At 44.0% G+C, this 13004-nt stretch overlaps 1 protein-coding gene across 4 annotated transcripts in view; it reads right to left on the reverse strand.

Annotated features, from left to right (window-relative positions):
• The window catches only part of MAP2K6 (mitogen-activated protein kinase kinase 6), a 100937-nt gene that overhangs the window by 20815 nt on the left and 67118 nt on the right, over positions 1 to 13004 (reverse strand). For 3 of the 4 annotated variants that reach the window (XM_080682783.1, XM_080682784.1, XM_080682785.1), the window contains exons 2-5: positions 11748 to 11814; positions 3020 to 3068; positions 2087 to 2200; positions 662 to 781 (exon numbers count right to left, since the gene is read on the reverse strand). In XM_080682783.1, coding sequence (XP_080538909.1) covers positions 662 to 781; positions 2087 to 2200; positions 3020 to 3068; positions 11748 to 11814 — 350 coding nt within the window. Of the gene's footprint in view, positions 1 to 661; positions 782 to 2086; positions 2201 to 3019; positions 3069 to 11747; positions 11815 to 11902; positions 11996 to 13004 lie in introns of those variants that run through there. The other variant, XM_080682782.1, reaches the window with a different exon arrangement.

A 13004-nucleotide genomic window follows, 5' to 3' on the forward strand; every position in this document is an offset into this window, starting at 1 on the left:
GGGCACAACACATCTGAAAATCATCATCTCCGCCAACTTTGCACCAGGGCATCGTACTATCGATGCAAAGCCCAAGACTCTAGGAGACCTGTCCATCGAGAAAGAGGACCATGATTTGGAAACAACCTAAGTGCCCATCAGCAGATGAGTGGATTAAAAAACTGTGGTACATCTACACAATGGAATACTATGCCGCTATAAAAAAGAAGGAACTTTTACCATTTGCAACAGCATGGATGGAACTGGAGAGCATTATGCTAAGTGAAATAAGCCAGTCGGAGAAAGATAAGTATCACATGATCTCACTCATACGTGGGATATAAGACCAACAAAATTTGATGAACAAGAATAGATCCAGAAACAAATGTGGGAGGGGGGCGGGTTAGAGAGCAACCAAAGGACTTGTATGCACGCATATTAGCGTAACCAATGGACACAGACACTGGGGCGGTGGGGGCATGCCCGGGGTGGGAATGGCTTGGGGTGTGGGGGGGGGGGGTTCCAAGCGAGGAAAAAGGAGACATATGTAAAACTTTAGACAATAAATACATTAAATTAAAAAAAAGAAAGAGGACCGTGATGGTGCACGGCATTTATGTGATCAGAGGCACTTCTCTGTGAGTGAATGTTCCCCTCAACTTTGAACTGAAGGGTCACCTACCTCCCGGAAGAGTGCGCCGTAAAAGGTGACCGTAAAGGGACAGTCCACCGTCCTCATGGAGACATCAAGGTCCATCAGTAGCCTTTTCTGCTCCTGGCTGTTCACAGTGGCCCGGATCCGCTGAGTGGGAATGCATGGTAAAATGCAGGGTTACTGCTCTGAGGATGAAGCAGGTAATACCACAGGGACCTTAAAAGAGGCCCCTCCCGAAAACAGCACACAAAGCCACGGCACAGCTTCCTAGCAACAACCCTGCGAACAGCCACCCTAAGTGACTGGCTATTTGTAACAACGGAAACATAAGGAAGATGGTTAGCCATTTGATTTCCCGAATAACCCCTGGTCCAAAACACAAAACAACCAAACAACTGATAACATATTTTGGAAAATGTGCAGATGTTTGGAAATGTATTTCCAAATTACAAAACCAGTCTGGTTTATTGTATTATGTCGGTTCAGTGCAAAGAGGCCACGGTAGGAATTACTCCGGCCGGTTCGGAGTCCTTCACTAAAGGCCAAAGATCCACTTTGGGAACAAGTAAGAATCGTTGGACTGAGCAGCAGCTGTAAGAGAATTGAGACAGCTGTGGGAACGAGAAGGGACCAAACAGAAACGGGGAAACCCTTCGCTCATATCCCGGTGCCTGTGGGAGAAGAGGAACCTCGCACATCAGCAAACAGAGCCTCACAGAAATACGATTATTTCCTTAAATCACAGGAACAATACATCACGAGGTGTTCACATTTTTTGCCTATTTAGCAAAGAGTCTGCAGGAGAACAAACTGCAAATTCTACAAGGTAAGGGAAAGGTATCTCCATTCTCCAAAAACAAAGGGATCCAAGTCATCTGACCACCCACACTCTTAACAATGGCCCAAATCTATTAATTCATCGAGAGACAGCGATTCTCCAAGGTCCTCCCAGCATCTACTCAAGAAATACGCGATGATTGTACATTTCTTTTTATAGTGCAGAAACTATGCAAATTCACTCAAGATGTATTTTACCCTCCCTTTTTTTCCACAAGTGGAGACAATTTTCTCCCTCAGTTCTGGTTTCCTGGTTTTTAGGGACACTTCTTTAAAAGTACTAGCATGTAGAGTAAAAGAGACTTTTGAGACATAACGACCAAATGCAATATGTGAACATTTGTTTGGATTCTAATTAGAAGAACCAATAGGGGGACAAAAAAAAAAAAAAAAAAACCCTCAAGACAATCAAGGGAATCTTCATGTGGACCTGGTAATAGGTGATATTAAGGAAGTATTTTCCACACATTTGGAGGGCAATCTGTTCCTTACAAATAATATTTTCTGCTTCACCCTTCAAAGGTTGTTTTGCTTCTGTGAAGAAAGCTGATTTGCACTGGGGATGGACAATGTACACACCACAGACAGAAAACGTTTGGGGAACGTCAACTCTACCTTCACTGCCATGATCTGCCCGCTGGGCACGTGTCTCATCTTCTCCACCACTCCGTACGCGCCTCGGCCCAGCTCCATGATGGGCTCCAGGTCATCTGCCTTCACCTCAAAGTTCTGCAGAGGAGAAACAGAATGCAATAAGAAAGAGAAAAATAAACTTAACAACAGACTACCTTGTCCTCTCTCTGGTTTCTCCCAACATTGTAAGGGTTATTTCTGGTCCAGAAGCAACTGGTCTCGAAGCTTTTTCAAGCTGCCACTGAAAGTAAGAAGCACTGGGAGATGTTCAGACTCCCAAAGCGTGCCACTTGCCTGTCACAGGTGATATATAGAGGTCCAACTCCAATTTAGCTTCCATATTGCTCTGTTTAAGCTGTCTACACTGGGGTTCGTCAGCCATGCCTCCTTAAATACATGTGTATGTGCTGACTGACGGCAACTAGGTCTGTGCTTGGACTGAGAAATACTCCCTCCCCACAGAGGAGGGATCTACTATCTTCAATTGCCTTCCGTCAGGATCACAACAGCCTGATTTCAACTTGACATTCAAAAATATCAAGCCCAGCCAGCCTGGCTCAGTGGTTGAGTGGTGACCTATGAACCAGGAGGTCACGGTACCATTCCTGGTCAGGGCACATGCCTGGGTTATGGGCTCAAACCCCAGTGTGGGGTTTGCAGAAGGCAGCCAATCAATGATTCTCTCTCATCATTGATGTTTCTATCTCTCCCTCTCCCTTCCTCTCTGAAATCAATAAAATATATATTTAAATATATATACTTATGTGTGTATAAATATAAATATATATTTACCTTGTCTTGAAGTTTTTTATCAAGAGTTCCACATACTACTTCTTTTTAAATTCAAACTTTCTGATCTATCCCCCGACAAAATATTACAGAAAATATTTTTCAATGAGACATGACTTTTCTCACCTGGTTTCCGATAGAAATGCAAGCTTTGGAGTCTAAATCTCGAGGCGGCCTAAAACAAGGGGGGAAAGGGGGAAATTTGAGCATTTAGTCAAAAATGTCCTTCCCAAATCAAATGTGATTGGAGAGATTTTTCCTTAGAAATAAGGAGGAAGTTGATGAGTAACATAAAGCAGCATACAAGTGTTAACAGTGTGGGATTTGGAATAAAATACATTTGGGTTTAAATTATTTAATCTCTTGGAGCTTCCATTTCTTTTTTAACCTGAGGATATTGGTATACCTACCTCATAGCGTAGGAGTATCAAATACTTACCTCAAATAGAGCAGGAGTATCCAGTAAAGTGCTTAGCAGAATGCCTACCATACAGTAAATATCTAACAAATATGAGCCATATGAGTATAGTTATATAATTATATTATTCCAGTACGCCTCAAACTTCATTTTCATCCAAGAACACCAAGTGGCCAGTGAACCCCTTACTTTTTCCACAACTGTTTAAAAAAAACCCCGATAACTGGCAAAATGGTTATCTTAACTCACAGAATTCACAGACCGTAAGGATTCAAAATCTATCTGGTCCCTGCCTTTATAGATGGGGGAGAAAAGGTCCGGAGAGGTGAAATGACTTGTCCAAGGTCACAACGAGTCCAGGCCCCCCGATTTCCAGGTCAGAATACCTTCTCTTCTATCAGACTGTATGAACCCCGGCCCCCCGATTTCCAGGTCAGAATACCTTCTCTTCTATCAGACTGTATGAACCCCGGCCGCCCAATTTCCAGGTCAGAATACCTTCTCTTCTATCAGACTGTATGAACCCAGGCCCCCCGATTTCCAGGCCAGAATACCATCTCTTCTATCAGGCTGTATGAACCCAGGACCCCCGATTTCCAGGTCAGAATAACTTCTCTTCTATCAGGCTGCATGAACCCAGACCCCCCGATTTCCAGGTCAGAATACCTTCTCTTCTATCAGCCTGCATGAACCCAGGCCCCCCGATTTCCAGGTCAGAATACCTTCTCTTCTATCAGGCTACATGAACCCAACCCCCCCGATTTCCAGGTCAGAATACCTTCTCTTCTATCAGCATGCATGAACCCAGGCCCCCCGATTTCCAGGTCAGAATACCTTCTCTTCTATCAGGCTGCATGAACCCAGACCCCCCGATTTCCAGGTCAGAATACCTTCTCTTCTATCAGCCTGCATGAACCCAGGACCCCCGATTTCCAGGTCAGAATAACTTCTCTTCTATCAGGCTGCATGAACCCAGACCCCCCGATTTCCAGGTCAGAATACCTTCTCTTCTATCAGCCTGCATGAACCCAGGCCCCCCGATTTCCAGGTCAGAATACCTTCTCTTCTATCAGGCTACATGAACCCAACCCCCCCGATTTCCAGGTCAGAATACCTTCTCTTCTATCAGCATGCATGAACCCAGGCCCCCCGATTTCCAGGTCAGAATACCTTCTCTTCTATCAGGCTGCATGAACCCAGACCCCCCGATTTCCAGGTCAGAATACCATCTCTTCTATCAGGCTGCATGAACCCAGACCCCCCGATTTCCAGGTCAGAATACCTTCTCTTCTATCAGGCTGCATGAACCCAGGCCCCCCGATTTCCAGGTCAGAATACCTTCTCTTTTATCAGGCTACATGAACCCAGACTCCCCGATTTCCAGGTCAGAATACCTTCTTTTCTATCAAGCTGCATGAACCCAGGCCCCCCGATTTCCAGGTCAGAATACCTTCTCTTCTATCAGGCTGCATGAACCCAGGCCCCCCAATTTCCAGGTCAGAATAACTTCTCTTCTATCAGGCTGCATGAACCCAGGCCCCCCGATTTCCAGGTCAGAATACCTTCTCTTCTATCAGCCTGCATGAACCCAGGCCCCCCGATTTCCAGGTCAGAATAACTTCTCTTCTATCAGGCTGCATGAACCCAGACCCCCCGATTTCCAGGTCTGAATACCTTCTCTTCTATCAGCCTGCATGAACCCAGGCCCCCCGATTTCCAGGTCAGAATACCTTCTCTTCTATCAGGCTACATGAACCCAACCCCCCCCCCCCGATTTCCAGGTCAGAATACCTTCTCTTCCATCAGCCTGCATGAACCCAGGCCCCCCGATTTCCAGGTCAGAATACCTTCTCTTCTATCAGGCTGCATGAACCCAGGCCCCCCGATTTCCAGGTCAGAATACCTTCTCTTTTACCAGGCTGCATGAACCCAGGCCCCCCGATTTCCAGGTCAGAATACCTTCTCTTCTATCAGGCTGCATGAACCCAGACCCCCCGATTTCCAGGTCTGAATACCTTCTCTTCTATTAGGCTGCATGAACCCAGGCCCCCTTATTTCCAGGCTGCCTAATCCAATTGTGACAGTTCTTCTCTACAGAGTGCACACCCCATCCAAGGCTCAGCCCAGCAGCCCGAGGCCTGCTGAATCCCGTCTCCGTCAGACAGAGCACGGCCGTGTGTTTATTTCTACTACTTCCCTGCTGCCTGGACTGATATCAAGCCACTTAAGAGGAAGACGTTTGGCTTTGGCTCTGCTCCTAACGAGGAGCTTAGAAAAGCATTTCCCTGAAATAAATGCACCGAAAGCATCACGACACAAATCGTATGTGCCAGGAAACATACTGTTAATATGGCCAAATAATAAAGCCACTGAGGGGCCGTCCATGCCAGTGCTGTCTCTAGGAAAACACCAGGAGGGATAGAAGGCACGGCAGAGGACAGGAAGGGAGAGGAGAGCCCTTTGCCAACGATAACGTTTCCCAACACTAATGTGTTACAATTCGACCCCTTCTGCTGCAGCTAAAGAAAGAAAACAATGAGGGAAACGTAGGAATATAAACACAGATATAAACGTGAGTCTTGGGCTTTCTTGGTAAGCCTTCTCTCACCTCACAATCCCTTCGAAAGGCACAGAATACCTAAAATAAGTTTTCCTAGGCCCGTGGTCGGCAAACTGCGGCTCGCGAGCCACATGCGGCTCTTTGGCCCCTTGAGTGTGGCTCTTCCACAAAATACCACGGCCTGGGCGAGTCTATTTTGAAGAAGTGGCGTTAGAAGAAGTTTAAGTTTAAAAAATTTGGCTCTCGGAAGAAATTTCAATCGTTGTCCTGTTGATATTTGGCTCTGTGGACGAATGAGTTTGCCGACCACTGTCCTAGACAAACTGAACACCAGGGCCTGGGAGGGAGGGAGAGCATGGAAAACACACATGCACACACTCACACACACATGCACATGCGGACACGCCCAGTGACGTATTTATATATCTTGTGTTTCTGAACAGGGAGTGTTTCTTGAGAAACACGTTTCCAGAGGAATTAAATTAGTAAAAATCTGAGTTCTCATTCTTAAGCTTTCCAAAGCTATTTTTCTTCAGCTGTCACTATCTGTGCGTACTGAAAGAAGTGGAACTTGGATATAAAGACAAATATTACTTGAAACGTGTGACTAGCATCAACAATAAAATCATGTTGCAGTTGTTAAGCATTCTTCCTTTTAAAAGCAGCAGAAAGGGCTGCCTCCGCTCTCTTGTTATCCAGTGAGCATGCCGGTGAGCCCTCTTCCAGGTCTGCTTGTCTGGGATTCACACCAGGGCTCTGCAAAGGACAGCCTGTGGCCCAGCTAAGAGCGATTTTGACAAGTTAAAGGTTATGAAAATACAAACAACAAAGAATAACCGACAGAGGCCACTGGGGCCCAGAGAGCCTAAAATATTTGCTCTCTGGCTTTTTGCAAAAAAATTTGCTGACGGCAGCTTTATGCTAACTTCGCACCATACCTCTACCGATGAGGAGGGTTTTGTGCCGTTTTGCAGGCTGAGGCAAATGAAGTGCAGAGAAACTGCTGAAGCCACAGTCCTCAACAGAGCTGCGCATAAAACTAGCAGCACCTGACTCTGAGCCTCCACCTGAGGAGGAAAGGATACATGCTGAAAACCGGGTTAGGTGCTTTACCTGCAGCTCATGAATTATTTAAATCCCCCCTCCCTACACACACCACACACACACACACACACACACACACACACACACACACTCGCACATACAACCTTTTCCTATGAGTACCATTATTCCTACGTTCCAAATGAGTTTAGCTAACCTGCTCCCATGTGGTGAACCCAGAATTCTAATCCAAGTCGGACTGAACCCACGGAGCCTGCTCTCAACACTCAGGCTTCCCCTAATGAAAATGATCAGTCCGCCCACGCCCAGGCCAGAGGGCTCAGCAGGTCCGCCAAAAGCATCAGAGGACGGGGCCAAGACTGACAGATGGGACTGGGTTAGCTGACACTGTGTCCTGTCCAAGGCTGGGCACGTAAGTTTGCCTGGGGCACGGAGTCTCTGGGTAGGAGGTTTATACTGTGGGTGGATGTTTTCTGTCACTTTTTCAATATTTTCGTCCGCTGGGGAAAGAACCAAGCCTGTGACAAAATTCCTTCCCTGGAAGGTATTCCAAAGGGCACCTAGTGTTAGTGTTTTATATGAATAACCAGCTTTGGTGTATTACAATTATTTATTTATAAATACTGCATGAGTCATCAGCTCCCTGGTTATTGTTACAAGTCTTCTTCTATCCAACATTAGAGAACTGACATTGAAACAGAGGAAATAATTTAAGGCCTTTGTAAGAGATGGTGAGATCAGAACCCAGAGCTGTACCATGAAATCTTCTCAGCTTCCCTCATTCATAGCCAGGTATCATCTGGCCACAGTCTCTACCCGTCTAATCTGTGGCTAACAGAACATACCTGAGAGCCAGAGAGCCCCGAACTTGCATCCAGTTCTCCCATGTAATAATAGTGCTGGGATAATAATCACAGCAACTCGTGGCACTACCTTCACTGAGAAATGACAATGGGACAGGCTCTAGGATACATGATATGGATTATGATATCTCATCTTCATAGCAACCACCTTGTTGTTTATTCCTTTTTTTTTTTTTCCAGAAGGGGAAACTAAGTCTTAGGAGGGTTAAGTAACTTGTGTAAGGTATTCAACTCGTGCAGTTTAGATCCCAACTACAAACCTTGGCATTCTAGCCCCAGAGCCTGAAGTCTTACCCTCAAGGCTATGCTCGGCTGCTTTTGAGCAAGACACCTGACCCTTTTACAGGTCTGTTTTCTGACTTAGAAAGGGAGGGTTTCTTGTGAGGGCTAAGTGAAGGAATGCTGACTGGCACAGAACCGACGTAGAATTAGTTGCTGCCAATCAAGTGAGGGGACAGCTTGGAAACCTAAGTCAAAGACACATTGGCATCAGTTACTGAAAGAAAAGGCTCAAGCAGAGGGACCACACACATGGAACTAAAGAGAATGGAGCTCTGTCCCGGGCTATTTATTTTTGTGTAGTACAGCAGAAAGAGGCGGGGTATAAATGCTAAGAGTCACCAAGCCAACCTCAGATAATTGCCAAGGAAAATTCAAAATGTGGAAGCCACTTCTTTAGGAGTAAAACTTTAAGCCTCAGTATTAAAATAACAATAATAATAATAAGGCTTTCCATGAGCGAAAGTGGTATCGTCTACAATAATGCTTTCCACAGTGAAATAGGAAAGTATATTCAAAGTTTATTCTATCCCTTGAGGGAAACACAACACAGAAACTACTTTTATCTTCACATGGGTTTATAGTCATTTGTTTGTATGAAGGAAGGATTTATGGTGGTTTTCAAATGTTTATAAAATATAGAAAATTAATGCAAATTAGAAGGTGAAGAGTAAAAATTTTAAAGGGAAGTAATATAAGACAGTTGAGAGATTGATGGAAGAATATACCCCAAAGGATAAAGAGCAGAAATCAATAAAAATGAAAACAGGAAAATAAAGTTGGTTCTTTAAAAAAAATCAATAAACTGAATAAAACTCTAGCAAGATTGACACAGAAAAGAGATAAGACAGACACAAATTACTACTATCAGGGGAAAACCCCATTAAAAGATATTCAGGAAATACTATGAATGACTTTACTCTCATAAATTCAACAACTTAGAAGAAATGGACCAATTCCTTGAAAACCACCAACAATCAAAACTTATCCACGCTGAAAATCATCAGCTGACTAGTCCTGTAACTACTAATGAAAGTGAATTGTAGTGAAAAAGCTCTAGGGGGAAAAATAGACAAGCTCATTTTGATTCACTGAAGAATTTTAGAAAACATTTTTTAAAAAGAATTGTATATATTGAAATGTTATGTTGTCTACCTGGAACTAAGATAATATTATATGTCAATTTTATCTCCAAAATATTTCAAAGGAATTAAGACCTATTGCATACAGTGCCTGCCAAAAAAAAGGAACACTCACCAACTCATTTCATGAGGCCAGTATTACCTTAATATCAAAGCCAGAAAATAATAGCACACACTAAAACAACAACAACCCCACTACGGACCAACATCTCTCATGAACTTAGACAAAAATCCTCAACAAAATTTTAGCACATTGAATTCAACAATATATACAAAAGTAACACCCTAACCGGTTTGGCTCAGTGGATAGAGCATCGGCCTTCGAACTGAAGGGTTCAATTCCGGTCAAGGGCATGTACCTTAGTTGCAGGTTCCCTGGCCCTGGTCAGGGTGCATACAGGAGCAACCAATTGATGTGTCTCTCTCGCAACGATGCTTCTCTCTGTCTCTCCCTTCCACTCTCTCTAAAAATCAATGGAAAAATAACCCCGGGTGAGAATTAACAAAACAAAACAGTAATATACCACAACTGAGTAGGAATTATTTTGGGTATGCAAGGCTAGTGCAAAATTTTAAAAATCAATCAATTTAATCCATATCAACAGGACAAAGAAGAATCTGTGGTTGTAGCAACTGATTTGAGCAAAAGAAAAAAAAAAATTCAACAAAACTCAACATACACTCATGATAAAAACAAACAAACAAAAAAACTCCCAGAACACTTCAACCTCATGAAAAGCATCTATAAAAATCTAATATGCTGAATGGTGAAAGATGAAATGCTTTTCCTCTAAGATGAGGAACAAAGCAAGGTGGCCTGCTCTCACTAATCTTACTGAGCACAGTACAGGACATTCTAGCCCAGCCTTGGGCAAACTACGGCCCGCGGGCCGGATCCGGCTGTTCTATCCGGTTCTCTTGCTCTCCCCTCCGCTCCTTTACTTTGAATTTATATTAGTTCACACAAACACTCCATCCATGCTTTTGTTCCGGCCCTCCGGTCCAGTTTAAGAACCCATTGTGGCCCTCGAGTCAAAAAGTTTGCCCACCCCTGTAGCCACTGAAATAAGGTAAGAAAAGAAAGGTTTAAAAATACAATTTAAAAAGGAAGAAATAAAAGTATCCCCCCTTTCTTTTTCTTTTTCTTTTTTTTTTTTTTTTTTTTTTTTTTTTTTTTTTTTTTTTTTTTTTTTTTTTTTTGCAGAAGGCATGGCTAGCTACACACAAAATGCTAAGAAATCTACCAAAAATCTCTTAGAATAAGTGAGTTTAGTAAGGTCACAGGACAAGATCAACACAAAAATCAACTGCACATTTAGATACTGATAATAAAGAAGTGGAAACCAAAATAAAAAAATAGAATGCCATTTACAATTGTTCTTCCCCCCCCCCCAAAAAAAAAAAAATACTTAGGCTAAAAGCTAATGTTATGATGAAAACTATAAAATACTGATGAAGAAAAATCAAAGTTAACCTAACTACTTGGAGAAATCTACCGTGTTCTTGAACAGGAAGACTCAATGTTAGTAAAAGATGCCAATTCTCCCTAAATTGTAATCTATAGGTTAAACACAATTCCAATCCAAACCGCAGCAAGTTTATTTGAAGACATCAATGAGCTTATTCTAAAACTTATATGGAAAGAGAAAGGCCCTGAATAGCCAAAATTATTTTGAAAAAGAGGAACCACGTGGAAGGAATTGCTCTCCCTGACGCTAAATCGTACTACATAGCCGCAGTCACCAAGTCAGTGTGATATTCCCAGAGGGACAGACACACAGATCAACGGAACAGAATAGGGAACCCAGAAATAGATCCATTAGGTATGCTCAATTAGTATTTTACAGAGAAGCAAAAGCAAGTAAACGGAGGAGGGGTAGCCTTTTGAACAAATGGTGCTGGAGCGCTTGAAAATGCATTGGCTAAAAAATAATAAAGCTCAGCCTAAACCTCAGGGAGAGGGTACCCTGTCCTGCTTCTCCAGGACTTGAGCTCACTTGAGGACTTGGGCCAAAGCCTCAACTAATAAAAAAAAATTTTTTTTTAAAGTGTTCCTTTACCTCATTTTGCCTTCTGTTTATGTGGGATAGGATCTAGGTGTCGGGAATCGGAGTTCTCATCAAAGACCATTTTCCATCTCACCCCGGGTTTTATAGTCGTGGCTCTCACAAGGATTTACTTGTTTGCTCAAATCTATATGGAAAAGGCCAAACAGTCCACACCCGGAGCCCTTGCTGGACTAACGGAGGACCCCATCTGCCAAATGCATCTGTGGCATTCAATTTCCAGCCAACCAGTCATGTGAGACACTGAGTTCAAAGCTACCCATTCACTACAGACCGACCGACCTAGTGTGATTAGCTCAGGTCTCAGAACGGCGAGCACCCAGCTTTCCCTCTGAAGGACTCTCCCTTCTCACCACTCTTCCGAAGGTCAGGAGATTGCCCGCCAGTGCAAACGTGAACCCCCATCGCCCAGAAATCTGTAAAGTGTGAGTGTTTGGATGAAGACGATGGTCTTGCCAACTTACGTGGAACTGGTCTGGGGCTGTTCGAATGCTTCTTTTGGAATTTTGAGGCCAGGGTTTCGCTTCTTGCCTGCAGGGAAAGACATGAGGATAACGTTAGGGTCTGTGTCACCGCGCTAGCGCAGGGACAGGGACGGCAGCAGCAGGAGAGGGCTGACCTGGGACCGTATCTCTCATCTCCCCATTCAGGGCTCCACTCCCTGCCCAGGAAGTCTGTAAGTGACAAGTGCCCACACGCAAGGCAGAGCAGAGCTGCAGTCATGGATGAGGTTGTCCGCAGTCCCGGGTGAAGATGTCAGTTGAAGAATGCCGACTCTTGGCCTGGCCGGCATTCTCCGTGGTTGAGTGTTGACCTATGAACCAGGAGTTCGAATCCTGGTCAGGGCACATGCATGGGTTTCGGGCTCAGTCCACAGTGTGGGCTGTGCAGGAGGCAGCTGATCTAGTCTTCTCTCTGATCATTGATGTTTCTATGTTTCCCTCTCCCTTCCTCTCTGAAGTCAATAGAAATATATTTAAAACAAAAAAGGAATGCCAACTCTGTTTATCTAGGAAGACCTGGCCTTTCTCCCTGATGGGAATTTGTCATTCCAACTTCTCTCTTATACAGGACAATGGTAATGGCAGATGGTGTTGGTTATAGGTGTGTGTTTTTTTGTGTGTTTTTTTTTTAAATATATTTTATTGATATTTTACAGAGAGGAAGGGAGAGGGTTAGAGAGCTAGAAACATCGATGAGAGAGAAACATCAATCAGCTGCCTCCTGCACACCCCCCACTGGGGATGTGCCCGCAACCAAGGCACATGCCCCTGACCGGAATCGAACCCGGGACCCTTCAGTCCACAGGCCGATGCTCTATCCACTGAGCCAAACCGGTTTCGGCTGTGGTTTTTTTTTTTTTTTTTTTTAATGTCAGTGAAACGTAGTCACCCTTAGCACAGTACCCCCGCCCCCCATTTTCTAAATCCCCTGTGAACAACTGATAGAAAACCATGGAGGTAAAATTAAAAAAAAAAAAAATACTTTCCCACCGTCTGCCCTGCCCATTCTCAACTGCCTGCCAGAAGCTGAACCACCTGAGAGAAATAGAATAATATTTATTTACATTTGCCCTGTTCCAAAAAGGATTAAGATAACAGATGGGCTCATGCAAGGAGGTTATCGCTTCTCCGGGAGCCAGATGGGCACGTAACCGATGTGTTCATCGCTGGGCTGAAACCACAAGAAGGCTGAGCTCAAATGATTTTGTAGATGAGTAA

The sequence above is a fragment of the Plecotus auritus genome (assembly GCF_963455305.1).
Source record: "Plecotus auritus genome assembly, chromosome: 7".
In the NCBI taxonomy this organism is placed as follows: Eukaryota; Metazoa; Chordata; class Mammalia; order Chiroptera; family Vespertilionidae; genus Plecotus; species Plecotus auritus.